The 20,079-nt window shown below is 44.9% G+C and overlaps 1 protein-coding gene across 1 annotated transcript in view; it reads left to right on the top strand.

Annotated features, from left to right (window-relative positions):
- The window catches only part of SCARF2 (scavenger receptor class F member 2), a 521,508-nt gene that overhangs the window by 230,050 nt on the left and 271,379 nt on the right, over window positions 1-20,079 (top strand). Inside the window, exons 4-6 of the mRNA XM_085636388.1 lie at window positions 9,487-10,006; window positions 12,284-12,502; window positions 13,210-13,338. Coding sequence (XP_085492514.1) covers window positions 9,487-10,006; window positions 12,284-12,502; window positions 13,210-13,338 — 868 coding nt within the window. The remainder of the gene's footprint in view (window positions 1-9,486; window positions 10,007-12,283; window positions 12,503-13,209; window positions 13,339-20,079) is intronic.

The raw sequence follows: 20,079 nt of genomic DNA, 5'->3' as shown, positions 1-20,079 counted from the left end.
ATTTGACTGGAGTATTTTATCAAGTAAAATATGACTGATTTGTTTCCTGTTATATTGTGAACAGAAATGGATACAATTTTACTGATGCACAAGATAGGTCCACAGTACAGTTAAGGTCATCCCATCGCTGATTTCTCACCTTCTATCTGATTTTCATTTTTTTTAACTCTTTTTATTAAACAAAGCTCAGTGTAAGTCACAGAATCACAATATCAAGGTTACATATTCGCATTATGCAATTCTTTGTTAACAGTGTAGTCACACTTGCAAGTCTCTTCTCTTACCCATAATGAACAACAGGAATTCTCTAGTCTGATCTGAAGCTCGGCCCTCCTCCCCCTGTATAATCCTAGTACCCACGGTATTTCTGTCAATCCCCCCAGATTTTATCCCATTTGTGTGGGCATCCTCTGGCTTTATATATCACCTTCTCTGCGTTGGAGCACCAATCCAAGTCAGATTCCCATTCTCTCAAGTCCCGTACATATCGTGCATCCCATTTTTTTGCTATGTTTCGTTTTCCCACCATCGCAGCCACTCTCAGCCAAATGGTTGTATATTTTGGCCATTTTTCTTCCCCCGTTACACACAGAACCAGCCAACGCACCTCTATTGGGATTTTTATCCCTGTGACCTCTGACATGACACTCGTCACCCCTTTCCAGTATTCATTAATATATTTACAGTCCCATAAAATATGAAAAAAGGAACCTATTTCACCGCATTCCCTAGTGCAAAAATCAGACAACCCATGCCCCACTTTATGTAGTAACGTTCTGGAGGCTTAAGATCTGTGTAGTATGAGCAATTGTACCAGACAGAACCTGGCTCTGATTGCAACTTCCCGTGGACTTTGTACTGCCTCTTCCCAGTCGTCGTCCTCTAGTAACCCCAAGTCCCCCTCCCATGCTGCCCGAAGGGGATCTATCGGATTGGGAGAGTTATAGAGCAGCTTTTTATATGTCAAGGAGGTTGCGTTTGTCTCCATCGGATCCATCAGCAGCCTGTCGTCCAGAGGAGAATAGTCTCAAAGGGTTTCCCCGCCTCTTAAGTGTTGGCGTAGAGCATGTCTTAATTGCAAATATTTGTATCTTTCAGTTTCCGCCAAGTCGTATTCGCTTTGAAGCTACTGGAAAGTGAGTGGTTTCTGACCTCTCGATCCCAAGCATTTCTCATTTCTTAAGGGTCTCTCTTAGGGCCCCCAGCTCCACCAACTGATCACTGTCCCATAGTGGCGTTCTGCCTGTTAATTTACCCTTCCAGCCCGAGTGCTTTGTCGCTGCTTTCCAGATTTGTACTACCGACCGCCTATGCAGGGGAAGATGCTTATCTCTGTGTCCACCGTGTAGTGCTGCTAGGTATCCCCTTACCCCCATCTGCCCTGAATGCCAGGTCTCCGCGATCTGCAAAAGTCCAATCATTGAACACTATCAATTGTGAGGCCCAATAGTATTTAGTAATATCTGGGACAGCCAATCCTCCTCGTATACTCCCCTCTAAAGCTTACCTAGGGCTATCCTAGTGCTACCACCATCCCAAAGGAGTTTACGCACTTCGCTGTTTATATCGTAGAATACCTTCTTGGGAATCGTGTGAGGAGTGTTTTTCATCACGTATAATAGCTTGGGCAGCGACATTATTTTAAAAAGAACTGCTCTCCCCATCAGGGACACCAGCAGTTTACTCCAGTGTACCACATCCCTATATAGCCTCTGTATCTGGGGATACAAGTTCTCCGTCAGAAAATCATCATCCTTTATGTAGATCTGCATGCCCAGGTACATAAGCCTAGTTTTGATTTGTAAGGGAGTATTATCTGCCAGTCTCTGTGGAATCTCACCCACCAGTGGGAACATGATTGATTTTGTCCAGTTAATTGTGCATCCCAAGTAGCCACCAAACAGATGGAAGATATGTAGGACCCTGTGAACTGATCTATATGGCTTAGTCAAATACAGGAGAATGTCGTCGGCATAAAGTTATATCTTGTCCTCCCAGTCCCCTCGCCCCGGTATCCCCTGCATCACTGGGTCGTTATGGACCCATGCCGCTAGAGGCTCCAACGCCAGCGCAAAGCTCATCGTCAACAGTGGACATTCCTGCCGCGTACCTTTACTGAGGGGAAAAGAGCGAGACACCTCTCCATTTACCTTCACTCTAGCTTGTGGGTTTTGATAAAGGAGTTTTACCCAGGAGCAATAGTCGGGTCCAAAGCCTAGTCTGTCCAAGGTGGCAAATATAAACTGCCACTCTATACTATCAAACACCATTTGCGTGTCTAGCGATAGGAGAACTGCCACCCTATCCGGTGATGATTTGGTCCAATGAAGTACCCCATACAGTCTTCTCAAATTAAGTTGCATGCTCCTGTGAGGCATGAACCCGGACTGATCCGGATGGACCAATGAGGAGATTACTGGTCGTAGCCTATTGGCTAGCACCTTGGCCAGCACCTTGGCCAGCACCCTGGCCTCCACATTTAGGAGTGATATAGGTCTGTATGACCCGCAGTCGGTTGGTGGCTTACCCTTTTTGGGAATTACTACGATTGTGGCTGTACGCAGATCTACTGGGAGTTCCCCCTTCGTCTTCGAGTCTGCATACATATTTAAAAGGTGTGGAGCCACCTTGCTCGCCACGCTTTTGGACAGCTCAATCGAAAGTCCATTGGGACCAGCTGCCTTCCCTGATTGCAGATCTGTTAAGGCGCTTGTGACCTCTTCCACCATTATTTCTTGTTCCAGAGTCTGCCTGTCATCTTTCCCTAGTCGTGGGAGGTTGATCTCATGCAGCAGTTCGTCGCAATCCTCCCTTGTGGAGGTATAAATACCCTCATAATAATTTGCTAATTCCTCTGCTATTTCCTTCCCTGTACATTTACTTTCTCCACCAGGGTTTTGTATTTCTGAAATCCAGCTTCTGTCCCTATCTCTATGCTTCAGCCATGCTATCATCTTGTTGGCTTTATTCCCTACAACGTAGATTTTCCTCTGGACCGCTAGTGCATGTAAACTTGCCTTATTTCTACCCAGCTCTTTCAGTTCCAGTCGCTTGTGAACCACTCGTCTAGCTACTGAGCCATCAATACATCCCTTGTCTCCAAGTGTGTCCTCCAGTTGGGTTATTTCAAATTCCAGGTTTACCTCCTCTTTAATTTGCTCTTTCTTATGCATTCCTACTTCTGCCCGGATGAACCCTCTAATCACTGTCTTGTATGCCTCCCAAAGTATAGAAGCTGACTCCACTGTGCCCTCATTAATTTCAAAATATTGTGTGGTATGTGCCTGTATCTTCTGGGCAAAGTGTTTGTTTCTAAAATGCCATGGATCTAGCTGTGGAGGCAAGGTGGTATTTCTGTATGTTCCTTGTATTTGGACCATAACGGGTGAATGATCCAAAATACCCAGTGGTTTGAGTGTTGTATCTGGAATTGTCCCACTTCTGAGGTCAAGGTGAAGATGTAGTCTAATCTAGAGTGAGTTTCGTGCACCGCTGAGGTATGCACGTACTGTCGACCCAAGGGATTATGTGCCCTCCATAGATCTGTCATACCCATTGCCTCTATGAACCCCCTCAGTGGTTCCTTTCCCGCTGAGCCTATTGCACTTGTCAATCTATCAATTTGCGGGTCCATAAAAGCATTCATATCACCCCCTCAAATCAGCGTGGCATTGGCATCTCTAGGATAGTGTGTCCGAGCTGTGTAAAGGTATCAGTATCCAATCAAGGAGGGACATATAGCAAGCAAAGATTCAGAGTCCTCCCATCCAGCTGAAAGCGCTATGTATCTCCTCAGCCTGTAAAACTAGCATCTATGTATTATAAGTGGCGTTGAGGTCTTTATTAGGATTCCCACTCCCCTGGAGCCCTTTGTGTACCCCACGTGTGCCTGCAGCTTATAGCCATATCTATCTAATGCTTTACAATGATTAACCCGCAGGTGGGTTTCATGAAGCAAAACCACATCTGGGCCATGCCTTCGAAGATACTGTAGCACTAACGTCCTTTTAACTTTGCTGCCTAGCCCATTAACATTCCATGCCAAAATTGTAAGCGTCATCTTGGGAAATCGTCTTGTCTATGTTCCTTGTTGTGGTTTCCTGTATCTGCTCGCCCTCGGGCTACATATTTCTGTCTACCCTCAATCCTGCTTCCTCGTGCAATCGTGCGCTTCCTGTCCCTGAGCATATAACTACTAACTAAACTAATAAACACCCCCACCTGGTGGGGACACAATCCCTTTAAGTTCACCCCCACCCTGCTTCCCTGCTTGGCAGGTTTAAAACTACCTGCCTCCCCAACTTGCAGAGAGCCTGATGCCCCATAAAACTACTTCACGTTGGGGTGGGCTGGAGTTCCATCTTCACTCCGTTCTCATTCACGCTTCCAGCCCCTCCATGTCAGTTAAAGTCTGTTACCCTGTGCAGTGTCTCAGATATCAAGCCCTTATCCTGTGGTTTCTTTGTGTCTGCTCTCATCCCCTCCCTAGCCCTCCCACCTAAGATAAAACATCACGTTGCTCTCTTTCCAGTCGATATTTCCTCCAATTGTCACCGTACGTCAACCTTTTTATTGCCAGTTCTCGCAGCTCGGTCAGTGTCCCCAGAGCCCTAGGATTTCCGTTCATCTCTGGTCTTTGCCGCCTTTTGTTTCACTTCACACCATCCTTCTAGCCACTCCCAGGCTTCTTCTGGCGTGGTGAAGTACCAAGACTTCCGCTATGCCATTACTCGCAGTCGCGCCGGATAGAACATCATATACTTAATTTCTTTCGCGCGTAGCTCTCTTTTTACTGCCTCAAAGCTGTGGTGTAGCTTCTGGACCTGGAGTGTAAAATCTGGAAAGAAGCGGATCGTTACATTTTCGTAGTGTCGATCCCCATGGGTTCTGGCTGTTTGTAGAGTTACATCCTTATCTCTAAAATTGAGGACTTGGCAATAATCGTCCTAGGGGGTGCTTCCGGTCTAGGCCTTGGGCCTGGAGTTCTGTGTGCTCGTTCAATAGTGAAACAGTTTGACATTCTTTTGGGGCATAGATGTTGTGTTATCAAATCTTCCAGGAAGAGCTCTACACTTGGTCCTTCCAGTTCTTCCGGCACACCTACCACTTGCAGTTTATTTTGTTGCGCACACCCTTCCTGATCTTCGAGTTTTGGTGCTAGGGTGTCTTGCTGTTGCTTGAGGGTCTTCACTTGGTCCTCAAGACCCTATGTGGTGGCCTGTAGCTGTGTGATATTCCCTTCGACCGTCGTTACTTTTTCTGAGATTTTCCTGAAATCGGCCCTCAGGAGGTTTACTTCCACTGTGACAGAGTCTATTTTGGGTTCCAAAACTCCTTTGAGATCCGTTATTGCCACCATGATGGCCACCAGTGAGGGTTCTGAACCCCACGGTTCCTCTTCCTGGGCCCAAGTGTCCCCTGACAGTGGTTTTGCCACCACGTATTTGCCCATTTTATTAGATTGTGTTGTCACATGTCCCTTAGGTTTCACCATTGCCTTTGCAGTCCTCTACTTGCCTGTGTTGATGCCCCTCCAGCTCTGTATTGACTGCTACCTCCAGTTCCTTCTCAGGTGAGTCGTAGGTCCTTGCCCCACCTCAAGTTGGCCACGCTCTATGGATATTTCTCCTGTTTAAAACAGCCAGGAGGCACTCTACTTCCTATCACCAGCAACTTTGTGTGTGGGTGATGTGACTTTTCTAAACCTGGGCACCCTCTCAGGCCCACTTTATATACCAGGTTGGAGGGCCCTGTGTTTTCCGGCATCCTCGCCCGTCTCGCCTCATCCCCGACAATCTTCGCACTAATGCTGCTGAGCTGGGACCATTTTCTCCCCCTGTGGCCTCTCAACGGCCGGTGTACTGTCTTTCTGTAAGTTGGGGCCACGCCTGCCATTCACTTCTGGGACTTAGCAGGTCCCGACTTGTCCTCCTGTCCCACCCAGCCTTTATCAGCCATCTCCCTTGATTCTCGCCCTTTTGGGCTTCTTTCTGGCTCCTCAGGTGTGAGGGGAGGTTGTCCGAGATCTCGCTTGGTCAGCATGCACTGTTTCTCTGTACAGACACCTCCTACCCCCCGCCGCCGCAATCTCCGGCCATGCAATAAATCCTGTTGCTGGGTGCACCTAGGGATGCCTTGCGTTGCCCCAGTCCAACTGCTAAACTTGTTGTCCTCACCGGCATTGCGGCCTCCGAGTGCCTCGCTCTCCGGCCTTCATTGCTCTCAGGGCTCGCTCTCCCGCTTGCTCCCTTTGAGAGACTTCCACCGCCCTCTGGTCCAGGTCAGGCCCGCACACTGCACAGTTATGGAGCCCCAGGGATCCCGTCAACATCAATCCCCAGGGAGTCGACCCAGTAACATTTAAGCCACGGGAGACTGCCGGTCGCCGAGCGGGCCCACCCGATAACCCTGCATTCCCGTCCAGCGGATCACTCTGGCTTCGGCGTCTGCTTTCGCTTTCCGCTCACTCTCTTCCGTCTTGCAGGCCTCACACGGTCTCAGCTCCCACCTCCATTCCTCGAATTTCACTGTGATTTCGGCCTCTCTGATCTTTCCTTCAGGGTTTAGCAAGCTTCCCCGCTCTGATTTTCAATGCGAGGAACTGACTTAAATACGGATGTTGGGATTTCAGTGCTCACGAGCCCGGATCTACTCTAGTGTGCAGCCATTGCTGTTGGCTCCAAGCCACGCCCCCCCTGATTTTCAGCTTTTTTGCAGAGAACAGTGATAGCTCCGCTAGGTTACTATTTCTCCTTCTCACTGCTCTCAGACCCTAGTACATCCCCAACCTCTCATCTTAAAAAACTTTTTTCAAATGCATGTTTTAAAATAGGACCAAGGATCTCTGCCAACGCTTCAGAGTTGAAAAGACTTGTGACAAAAAACTAATTTATAACCTTCCATGCTTTCTTTTCTTTGAATATCGAACTCATGCAAAGGCGTACAGAAAAAAACACAACATCAGACAAAACATACAGTTAAATACATCCCAGAATAGAGAGGATTTTTATAATTCTGGAGTAGCAATACATGTGGTTCTATTGCTCACAATATATTTAGTTTGCCTTACTAGTGTTGGCATCTAAACCTCAGACTGGATTTTCAGACTGCATAAGTGGATGTTTTATTAAACAGGCCCCACAGGCCTTAGTGAAAAACAACACAAGTCAATTCACAGAGGAGTTTGTGCATGGGCGAGAAGCTCAAATAATATGACCAGAATTGCAAATGCATTCTCATCCAGATTGGAAATCAACATCATTGAATCAGTCTCTTTTATAGAAGCAACTATATCTTGCAATTACCTTTTTGCTATCTGTGCATGTTGACACCTATGGATCTTCAATTCTAGATCGTTTTATTTGTGCTGGCAGAGTAGTTACAATAGTTTGGATGGTGCCTTTAGATATGTGTTAATTCTTAAACAGTGGGAGCAGACTCCCATGGTGAGGGGAGTATTATCTTTTGTAGTTTCAAAAAGAATATCCTCCTTTTGCGATTTTCTTCTTGAAAATACAAAAGAAATCAGTTTGGTGCATGGCTGCATCATGTTGACAAAGCATTGACAGGAACCACTGCAATGGTGGTTCCTACCAATGCTTTAAGAAATGATCACCTGCTTGGTAATTTGCTCCATCTCCCTGACAGAGAAAGAGGATGCCCACCAATTTAATGTAAATGTAACAGGCAATATTCAAAAATATAATTTAAGGTGGAAAATACTATGGTCTATGTTCCTGATACCCACAAAGATTCACTGACTGCAACAAGAAAAGGTACGTACAAGAGAGTTATTCAGATTTACTCAAGGCCAAGTGTAGACTTTCATCACTATAAGAAAAAGGTGGTTACCCTGTGTGAACAGGAGCTGCTTTTCAGGGACAATCTGTAGAACCACGAACATTAATTTCTTTACTGAAAAGTGTGTGTGATTTCCTGTTGGACTTATCGCCAGTTATAATTATTAAAGATAACAAGGTTATTTTGTATACGGGAAAGACCCTTTAAGAACACATTGTGATATTTTCTCATTCTTTAAGTATTTTGTGGAAAAGTGTACTTATATTTTCAACCTTGTTTACCATTAAATAATTCATTTGTGCCACTGATTTAGATAAAGAGCTGATCATGCAGGTAGCATTCAATCAAAGGATTTTCTAATTTGTTAGAAAAAACTACTGTAACTTTTGAATCTACCTATCTGGGAAGTCTGAATGGAGGGACACTGTTTTTTTATGGTAAAGAGGAAGGGAAAATATTATTTGTTACATTGCCTGATCAATGTAAGGGCAATCAGATAGCGCCTGCTAAATAAGTGACAAGTCATAATGCAATGGTTAGAAGATAAAACAGATAAATTATTCAGTTATGTGGAGGTCAAATGAGTGATTGACTAAGTCCATTAAAACCATTCATCCCAAAGTGATCTGAAACCATCCTTGCAGGCGTTGGTCGTGTCCGCATAGGATGAAAACAAAAACAACATTCTTCAAACCAACACACCCATACATGGTGTAGCGTGCACTCATGTAGGCAAGCACGTCAGAGCCATGCAAATAGCGGTAGTAAGCACTATATAAATGCTGCAATTGAAATATCATGTCCTTATTAAATTATGGGAATAACCTTACTTGCAGGCCTCCCTGTAATTTGATCATCCATGAGGCCGCCAGAATGATTTCGGACACAAAAAATGTGGCCACATAAAACTTGTCTTACTCCTTGAAACTTTCTTCATTTTAAGCTCCACGTGCATTCCTCACAAGCCCTCAAACTAAATACGTCCAAATACCTAAAAGACTAATTTAGAATCTCGTGTAAGGTAAAGAACTCACAATAAAGAAAAGATTTTCACTGGAAAATCCGCAAAGTATCATACTTCCACTTTATTCTGCTCCTTCTCAGGATGTGCTCTCAGGACTTTCAACTACATACCGAGAGAAACTAGGCAGCCCCCAACTCTGCACTCCCTGAAAAACAGAGCGAGTCTCTGCTCTGGTCCCTCCGTCAGCCTTGCATTATTACTCTTGACCTCAAATAGAGTTTGATTTCTCCGAATTAAGTTAATACAGTGATTCTTCGCATATACTTCTCAGCATTCAATTTTATTCAGCTCGCATCTGCTCCCCTTTATCACCTATAGCTCTAAACCTCTGCCCCATAAAGTCCCTGGACACTCCTTCGAGAGCTTTGTACACGAGTACCTCTACTGCTGAAAGATGATATTTTTTAATGCTTATTTTGATGTGTTTTTAAGTTGGAGTTTTCATATAATCTTTGCCGGCTGAAGGACTCGGTACGTATTTCCATTTAAAGTTGATAACATATTTTATATCTATATTTTTAAGACTCATTCTTTCAGTCTCTGACTATCATTTCAAACTTTCTGACACTGCACTTGGCTTTGATCTCCACCCGTAATCGTTTTCTGCTATAGAAAAAACAAATACACTTCTTAGTGTTGCCTGTTGTTTGTTCTTCTTTTAGAATGTCCTAAGCAGTTCTGGGGACCAGATTGCAAGGAAAAATGTGCATGCCACCCTAATGGCCAATGCGATGACGTCATCGGGCAGTGCACTTGCAACCCAAACCGCTGGGGAGTAAATTGCGAAAAGGCTTGCTTGTGCAAGTATGGCAAGTGTGACCAGAACAATGGAAAATGCACTTGTGATCCAAGCTGGTGGGGTCCACAATGCTCCAACCCCTGCTATTGCAGCACCAACTCTCAGTGTGAGCAGAATACTGGAAGGTGCATCTGCCAACCTGGATGGTGGGCACGCAGTTGCAACAACCAATGTGCCTGCAACAATTCCCCCTGTGAGCAGATGTCTGGCAGGTGCCAGTGCCGTGAGCGGCTGTGGGGGCCACGCTGTGAACGCTTTTGCCAGTGCCACAAGGGAAAATGTAACCAAGTGGATGGGACTTGCACCTGTGATCCAGGGTACAGGGGGAGGTTCTGCCGTGAGCCGTGCCCAGCTGGATTATATGGACAAGGATGTCGGAGACGGTAAGTTCTCAATATTTTGCTCTATTGCGGGGAGGAGATATGTAGGTTCCTACAACAAGGATTTGTGAGGTGGAATGTGAGTTAGAATGCTGGCAGAAAGCAGTCCCTTAGTTAGGTACAGAAATTCCAGGTTTTTGTGTTTTGCAGTCAGCGGTACAGTGAACTTGTGAGAGGCTTCTTGATATTTCACTCTCAAGTTAGTATTTAGCAACACCTCCTCCAGCCCTCTTATTAATATCCATAAATCTATCCATTAACTCACACATTGCTATCCACAAATCCCTCTATTAGCCAGATAATTGCCTTCCCTAAATCTATAGATTAAGCAAAACATTGACATGCATGACCCCATCAAAATCACACACATTGCTATCCCGAACACTTTTCTTACCTAACATGCTGAAATCGTCCAATAGACCGCACAAAGTTAAACTGAAACTCATCTCTTTAACCACACATTACTTTTCCTAGGGTGTCTGGTATCAACATATCGTGGATAACATATTTCCTGATAATATGTTGTGCCCAAATTATTGTTTACAAAAATATTGCCCCATTGGTTTCAATAATTGAGCATCTACATCAAAGGAGACAATATGTTTGTAAATTATATTTAGGACACTATATTTAAGTTATACAATACATATTGGTCAATGATGTTCTGGCATGCATCTTTCTTTAGGCCATTCATTAGACAAAACCTTAATTTTTTCCAAAATCTTTACATTAGGTAACTCCTTGATATTAATGAAACCCATTCTTTAGCCAACACATTGCTATCCTTGAGAGTATTCTATGGATCCCACACCTTGCAATTCATGAAGCACTATGTGAGCACTTGAATTAATCTCCATTAGCCCTTCTATGAGTTGTGTTTATCAATGGCCCCAGCTATGGGTATAGGAATTGGTATTCATGAACCTATCTGGGAACCAGTCAGTTCTCACCCACTTGTGAGCTCATGTGCTGCTATCCTTGAACCTTTCCATTTGCTCTCATTATTGTGGAATGCCTGCATGTACTGTTATCAAGAAAACATTTATCAACGTAGGTTGATTTTCACTAAATTCTAAATGACCGATGTGTGAAGGGACTGCCTCCCCAGTCTCTCTAATGGAGTTTCCTGCATTGGCTGTGAAATTAGTTGTACTTATATCGTCAAAGGAATCTTGCTGCCTATAAGTACTGCGTTACAACAAACAATTGATGGACGGAATGCTGACAATGCAGACATTCTCCCCCAGTCAAGAGATCTGGGTTAAATCCATCGTTCTTTTGTTTGTTGTAACGCTTTTCGCCCTAAGTGGGATGGGTATTCCCAGACGTGGGACCCGTGCTCACTACGCCACTGGAGTAAAGCTATCCTGGCTGATGACGGCTGATAGCCAGAAACCGGTCCTAGGATGCTTGATTCCGGTCCAGGGAAGACATGGCTTGGCAGTTCGGGCTGGACTGTTCCCATGAGGCACAGGGTCAAGACTGATTTGCATATGGCCATGTCTAAACTGGGGTGGCGTAGTGGGCAAAAGAACGATGGATTTAACCCAGATCTCTTGACTGGGGGAGAATGTCTGCATTGTCAGAATTCCGTCCATCATTTGTTTGTTGTAACGCTTTTCGCCCTAAGTGGGATGGGTATTCCCAGACGTGGGACCCGTGCTCCTTACGCCACTGGAGTAAAGCTATCCTGGCTGATGACGGCTGATAGCCAGAAACCGGTCCTAGGATGCTTGATTCCGGTCCAGGGAAGACATGGCTTGGCAGTTCGGGCTGGACTGTTCCCATGAGGCACAGGGTCAAGACTGATTTGCATATGGTCATGTCTAAACTGGGGTGGCGTAGTGGGCAAAAGAACGATGGATTTAACCCAGATCTCTTGACTGGGGGAGAATGTCTGCATTGTCAGAATTCCGTCCATCATTTGTTTGTTGTAACGCCTATAAGTACTGGACACATTCCACGTCCAGATACAATTTACACACACACAGAAGTACAAACAGCCATACATACATGCATGCATGTAGAGAGAAACTTTTGCAAACTCTTAATACAAATACTGTTAGTCTTATGTAAAGAGTAGGCTTACGTATTCTGTCGCATTACAAATACCAAGGTTGACTTTTTCTGTCCTATTTTAAATACTATTATGCTTATGTAAAGAGTAGGTTTAATTTTCCAGTCATGTAAAGAGGGGCACTGAACTAAAGTTGTGCTTTATGAGTCCAACGCTTAGTTCATCCATGTATTCATTTACATATTAATGTTGCTTCTCCTCAGGTGTGGCCAATGTAAAGGGATGCAGCCCTGCACCATCGCTGATGGCAGATGTCTTGCCTGTGAAGCAGGCTGGAATGGGACTAAATGTGATCAGGTCTGCTCCACTGGGTTTTACGGGGAGGCTTGCGAAAAGATTTGTCCGCCTTGCAAGGACGGCCACACATGCAACCATATCAATGGGAAGTGTTCACACTGCAACCCCGGCTGGATCGGAGATAGGTAAGCTGCTGCTCATTTCACAAGGGTTGACTCTATCTTACTGAAGACAGGCGAACACAATTTGCAACAATCTGTTGATAAAAACGTAGGAGAAGATGGTGATGCAAAAATATTTTTCAATGCTTCTGTTGCCCTCATAGGATTTCTAGACCCCACTGAATTGCACGCGTTGTAATGCATAACAGCAGTCTCACATCCCTTCTGCCAATCTAACCACTACATTGCAACATAAGTATAGCTTGAGATTAGAATAGCAATTATACACTTCTCAAGGTAAGCATAGGTGGCGTTAGAATTGGCACTTGTAAACTTACCGTGTGATGTAGTTTTAGGCAGGATAACGGATGCAATATTATTGTAGGTCAATATTATCATCATTTATATAGGGTCATACAATCAACAGAAGTACTTTTTCCCAGATTTACTGGCTTATAAAATATGTTTTAAGTAAATATTTGGAATGGGATTTTGATGGCTTTGGTTTATAGATGCTGTGTGAAAATCACCTACATTCCAGAGACAGTTCTAGAGGCAGAGTCTATGAAACTCTTCAGATTTTCCTTAGGACCGTGATCACCATTAATGTACTGATAGACATTTATGTGGACATTTTAAATGTACTTAAGTGCTAATGAGAAAAACGTTTTGCTCAAAGGAATGTTCTAATAGCTGCAACTTTAGTTGACCCATTGCTGTCCTTTGTCCAGGTGTGAAGTCAAATGCCCCAATGGCACCTACGGTGAAAACTGTGCTTTTGTCTGCAATGACTGCTACAATGGGGAATGCCACTTTGAAACTGGACAGTGCCTTTGCAGTGCAGGATCATATGGTCCATAGTAAGTTATACTATCATTTTCCGTCTTGCTGTTGGTGTTGAATGAGGTTTCTGAATTTATCGTTAATATTTTTCAAAATTGACTGCTTCCCCCGTGTAAGACTGCATATGTACCTAGGCCCAGAAACTCAAATTCTTTTCCTCCTGCTTTCAGTAGCTGTCTTGGACTTCATTTAGGTGCTAGTATGAAACTCATGATTAGCATGCTTTCCTTCCAGAACTCCATGATTGGCAATCTGACAATAAACAGCAGTCAAAAACTGTGAAGTGACCAAAATATACTATTAAAAATATACAAATATAATTACTCATATCTTAATAACACTTGCCATTTGTTAGTATTCCATCTCCCGCTACTTCTTCTTCCCCTTACTCCTTCAATCTATCTTTCTCATTTTCTTTCTTTCGTCTTCCCTCTTTCTCCGGCTGCTACAAGGATCAGCAAATCAACACAGAAGAGCATCAAGTCCTGTATGTTTCATTTAATGTTTTAATATAAAAGCAATGGACACCTTATTTGTTGTAATTGTCGCATTACCAGTTTGCATGTTTTAAAGAATTTATTGTTGTGGTTTATGGTGTATGTCATCTTGGCGGTGAAATTATTTTACTTGGCATTTGAATAAATGATGTATTGCCTAGTGCAGTGTGGCGACGCGCTTTAGATGGCCAATAAATGGGTACATTTAGGGATCATATTCTCACTACAGAATTAAGGGTGTGGGTGGCTCCATTAACATTCATTATTTTAGGATGTGGAATGAGCCGTAGCAGTGTAAAAGGCGGAGTCAAGAAATACTGAATTATGTTAGCCAAAAAATTAAGTTGGAGAGATTTTTTTGACGCAACACAAATGGTTGACTAAATAAGTGAAACACAAGGTTAATCGAAACATTGATTATGGGAGTGACCTTAAAGATATATGAAGGCCATTTAGACCCTGGCAGCGCGCCCTCCCTGCTCAAAGAAGGATCGGGCCTTCCTTCCCTTGGCAGTGAACCACCCTGCCTTGCAGATGGCAGGGATCTCATTGAAAAACAATGGCTCTGAAACAAAGGGACTATTGAATTCTCTGACTGGGATTACCACGCCAAATAAGGTGGTCAAAGGGAGGGAAATTTGTTGATAGTCATCCCGCCATAAACAGCGGATTGAGTTCTTGACTCTGACTGGAGGCTTAGTGGCGGATGGGCCAATGTATCAAGGTCTTCCACTGGTAGAGCTACTTTCTTTATGGCGAGTTTAACGAGGCAGGTGAACTGGCAATTTATGACGAGTCTCCTGCGGTGCCAAGCTGTAAACCCTGTGTCTTTCAATGGGAAATGCTGCATGAACTGCATCAAAATACTCAAATGTATACAACACCCACTAAATTTAGTTACAAATTGGTTTATGAAAAATGTGAACCAAAGATTTTTTTTCTCCCTTTCCTAGACCAACATTTCTGTGGGCCTGATTCACAAAGGTAAACTTACAGTTTTGAGTAGATTTACAATTGTTTGCTATTCTCATTGGTATTTTGCTAGTTGTATCTTTATGACTGTGGAGTCTCTACACATAAAAAGATAGAACTGTCCTAAAAAAAATACCTTTGTGAATACCAAACAATCTTATACTTACACAAAGGTGTAGGTTTATCTTTGTGACTCAGACCCACGCTGTCATGGCTTTGGCCCAGAGTTCCACTATTTCTGACTTTGTCTTTGCACTCAATTTCTATCTTTACGTAATTTAAGTTTGAAATCTTTTAGGTCGTAACCTGCATAGGTGTTCATTTCTTGTTTGGTTCTGCATGTCTGTCAAGTTTGACGTATGTCTGGAAAGGTGCTTTCTATGTCTAAGCTGCATGACTTGAGCATCATGTATTTCTAGTGCATTAGTTCCCGTCTTGCTCTCAAGTCTTAAAGACCATTCGCTTATATCTAGGCTAAATAATGATTGAGTTCCTGCTATGGTTGAGTGTGAGAACCTCCATTTGTTTCCCAGTCTGCCAGCATTCATTCTATTGATGGGTGTACCTCAACTTAATTCTTTTGGAGGGAATCATAAATGGAAATATCTGACAGATGTAGTAAGAAATTGAAATGCCTTGAAAGCAAAATACTTATCATTTTTTTCCTTGTTATCGATAGCTTCTAAGTCTGTCATTTACTCCCATCAACTAGGCTCTTTTTATGTCTACCCATGAGAGAGGCATTTAATGAGCTTTGTAAACCAGTGCAGTCACCCATAACTGGAATCCTTCACCCTGGCAAGCGTGCATTTTCTGTTCTAGTATGTTATGCTAAGAGACAGTGTGCAGACTGATTGATTCTCTCTTCAAGGATGCATTGTGTCCAGCACAAAATAGTGGATCACTACACAAGTAAAAGGCCATTCCATCTTCCCAGTTCTTGAAGTAGCTCTTGTGGTTGCAGCACTGAAACCGTACATTAGTTTTACTCTGTTTTAATTTCGTAATAAAATATACATTAAAGCCAGGGCCAAAACTTAAAGCAAAAGACCAGCTGACCTGGTTTAAGTGCTTGGGCAGATGTATGTCCAAACAGGTTACCTCTGATGGGGATGTCTGAACTGGGTGGAGCCTAGTCCACATCAAGATGGCCATCTATGGCCTCAGCCCTTTTTTTTCAGATGAGAGCTAGCTGGAACTTGATGGGACCCCACTTAGGAAGCCCATCCTAATTATTTTCAAATAAACACTGCTTCGACAAATAGTGCTCGCCAATTAGTGCCAAGAAGTGTTTATTTGAGAGGTCTAGGGCACTGCAGTGTGCACAGGGAAGTGAATCCCCCTGGAGGCAAGAGGACATTGTGTTCCAGTATTTTGTGACCAAATAGGAGCTCTGAACATCAGAGAGTCCATGACATGGATAGACATTTAAGGACTGCAACTGTGTTGAGACAGCTGTGCCCCTTATCCTACACTGCCGTTGTGTAGTCCTGTATTACCCTATTTCTGCATCAGTACAGCATGAGGCATATACACCTTCACCGACCATAGAGCTAGACAAAGATCAGCTGACTGACGCCTGAATCTTTTGAACCACCTCAAGATGACCTATAGTTGCAGAGATATCTCATTAGGTCTCGCCTACAGACGCAGTGCATGCGCTGCTCGCCTTGGCGAGATCTATTGTCATCGACTTGATTGCCGAAGGGGGACAGGAGATGTGCACTTGCCCAGACAGCCGATGTGCACGCTCACGCCGTCTCTTCTCTGGCGATGTCAGCTTGCGGCCGGACAGCAGATGTGCACACTCATGGCACCTCGCACGCTTTCACCACGCTTTCACTTTTGTGCGCTCAAACAATGCCCCCGCTGCACTCGTGAAGGCTCCATGGGCTGAATACTTTATAGTACCGGGAGGGAAGGGCTGCGGAAGGAGGCACTGGTGAGCATCCGTCCGGGCTGCATCTGTCTCCCTGACCGGCACCACAGCCTGCAGAGGAAGCAGCGATGCCGGGTTCCTACAACGATGAGAACCTCTTTATATTTTATTTTACTACGTGGGAAGGGAGGCTGCCTGTTCGTTAGCCAGGAAATGGTCTTCCTTGTGCGTTGCTATGCCAACTGCCTGCAGCCAAGGTCTTCCAAAGTAAGTACAATAATGTCATTATTTTGGGGCTATTGCGTCCTGGCATGATATCTAAGGGTGTGTGTTTGTGTGCGCACGCTCGCTCGTGGTAGAGAGAGCCGGCCAGGTACATGCATGTCTGGCATCATTAAATTAAACGCCCATCAGTGCTGCACAACTATTAATTGTGCACACTGGGTGAGTCGAGGGAAGCTGGGATCGCCCGTCACCTCTCTGCCAGCATAATTAAAAGCCGCCGAGGAGGAGGAGGAGGAGGTCCCTGTGCTCACGCTCTGCCCGGGGCTGGGATTCCAATTTTTGGTGCTGGCTGCTGCGTGCGAGGGGACAGGAAGGGAGTGACTGCGACTGCACATGAAGCTGGAGCATTAACAATGCTTGGCTGGAGGCTGGTGCCTGCACCTTGACTAATCTGCCTCAGCGTGGAGGGGAGCGCTGCTCGCCATCAGCCATCTTAGCTGAGGTTCCCTGTATCCTCCTCCTCGCCTTGCCATCCCTCGCTGCCGGCGATGCTCTCGTCCTCCCGGAGGACCGTGCTTTTTATAGCTGTCATTACAATATCAGTTTAACCATTTCGCAACCGAATGACTCTTTAGAGATTCTGAATAACGTAATGTTACAATCAATGCTCGAAGTGCGCTTTATCTGATATATGATCAAAGTCTATAGGATTTGTTCCTGGTCTCATTTGCAGGCAGAAGTTGCATGTTGGCCCAGCGTTAAGATAATGCCTAAGCACATGTATATGTGCGTGAGTGCGTGTGCGCGCGCGTACCCTCAGATATTCGAGGAGTGCACACTCAGATCCACGAAGAGGAAAATTGCTCGGTTGTGCTGCATTATTCACCCGGCTTAGATCCTTTCTGGGCATTCAGGAAGCGCTCTAAAGAGGCGGAAGAGCGCTCTATGAAACCGTCGTCCTATAATGGGGGACGTACAGAAGACATGTATAACTAAAAGCGGCCGGACGCTGCTGATGACCCCATTCAGGGCCCTGACAATGGGAGAAAGGGGGGGGGTCTCCTGCAGAGAGGGGGCTGAACGAAATTAGGGGGACCCTCCCTCCACCCACCTGTTTAACATTGGGTAAGGCAAATACACCACGTGTGATCCCCCCTATAAGACCCCCGGCTGCAGGGCAAGAATACGGCTTGGGGACTTCATCTGTGAATCTCAATCGCAAACCTATAAAATGAGGGGGTTCGGCTGTAGGTGCCACAGTGAGTCCTATAGGAATCAACATGGGGCAATTCACTTACGGGACTTCGCCTCGCACAAGTTTTGCCCGAAATGACGGATTAGTAATACATTTTCCAACTTTAAGTTGTAAAGCTGAATGAAAGTTTCGACATGTATATGCAGAAAAGGGTAGGGTTTCAGAAAATGTGTTTCTTTTGTGAGAACAACGTAATCCTTGATTAACTAGTTATTATTAGACGCTGTTATTTACTATGAGCTCTGCGTTCTTCACATTGGATCCTTCCAATGCGCTGTAAAGCGCTTCGATACTCCTTTTATGTCATGGCCCACGCTATATCAACAACTGTTATACATTTATGATATCAAAAAATACTTATAGTGCCTGCGAGTGAAGATGCATACACTCAACAACTCAACACTTTGGGACGAGCCATCCTAATAAACAAACATGCACACGGTTCTTGCTGTATTCCTCCCAATAGTCCAGTATAGATAACTTGAGTATTCACTGCTTACTGCCTCATTACTTCCATGTTGCAGTCACTCGGCCTCCAAACTGTACTTGTCCTGCCAGCACAGGGCCTGAACCCAAGGCCCCGAGGCACAGACACAGATCACACTTTACCCTCACAGTCAGAACTGACTGGAGCTCAATGTTTCTGCCGCCCTGCGCGCGCTCCTTCACTTAAACCGATGTAAGCATCAGCCACCACCTGTACCTGCTGGATTTGGGCAGTGAGTAGAGATCTAAAGTACATCCCCAGGGTAGGGCCATCTTGAGTTGGGGTAATACTTGTAAGGGCGCTGTCACTTCCATGTTGCGAGGGCAGATCTCTCTCTATCTGGCTATCCCTGCCGCTCGCTGTGAGTGATTTTGTCTGTCAACCTCTCCTGCTCACTCTCTCAGCATGCGTCTCTAATCTATGTCTCTGTTTTCACGTTTCTCTCTTTGTTGTCTGCCTTTCCCTGTTACCACTCTGCCTGTCTAGGTCTCTTGTTTCTATCTCACTGTTTATCGCTCTTGCTCTGTCTCCCCTCTCTCCCTCACTTGCTTTCTATGTCTCTACCTGTCTGTCTGTTCATCTCATTGAGTCTGTAAGTTTCCCCTCTATTCTTTCTTTCTCACTTCCTCTCTGTCGCACTCTCTATCGCCATATTGTATTGCAATTGTATTTATATAGCGTTTAACACCCCTGATGAGGCATTTAACAGCTAGCACTCTCACATCGGGCTCACTCCAAAACACATGCTCCCAGTCACAGCTGTCTGTCATCTTAGGACGTGCAGGGCTCTCTTCAGAGGTCACGCACTCACATTACGGTGCCTGCTGAAGACTCGACACCCACCAGGCTGTTTTCTGCGGACGCGCACTCAAACTGGGCTACCTTCTAAGAACTCTCACTCCAGGCTGACTTCTAAGACCACGCACTCTCGCTCCCGGCTAACTTTTGAGGACATGCAGTCTCCCTCCCGTCTGACGTTTGAGGGCACGCACTCTCACTCCCGACTGACGTTTGAGGACCCACACTCAAACCGCGCTCCTTTCTGAGTACACTCAAACGAAGCCGGTACAGAGGACACCCTGTCTTACTGGACCCCTTCTGAGGACGGGGCATACCCGCCGGGGTCCCTTCTGAGGATGGATGGGACTTCCCTGGGGTCTGTGAGGTTTGCCTCCACCTGCAGCAGGGCGCAAGCACCAGAAATGTCCCTTTTTGGGGAATATATTTGTGGACATCACCTTTCATCTGAAAGAGCAAACAACCATTTGCAATGCAATAGGTCTGGCATTTACGCAAGTTTGAGCTATTAACATTAAAAATAACAATGCCTTTTCTTTTTGTTTTCATTTTTAAAACATAAATAAAAGGCATTGTCATTTACAATGCCAATAACTTAAACTCGTGTAAAGGCGAGGCCTATTGCATTGTAAATGCTTGTTTTTA

The sequence above is a fragment of the Triturus cristatus genome, chromosome 11 (assembly GCF_964204655.1).
Source record: "Triturus cristatus chromosome 11, aTriCri1.1, whole genome shotgun sequence".
Taxonomy (NCBI): domain Eukaryota; kingdom Metazoa; phylum Chordata; class Amphibia; order Caudata; family Salamandridae; genus Triturus; species Triturus cristatus.
Note: the sequence above shows the minus strand (reverse complement) of the source record. Positions and strands in the feature narration are given on the sequence as shown.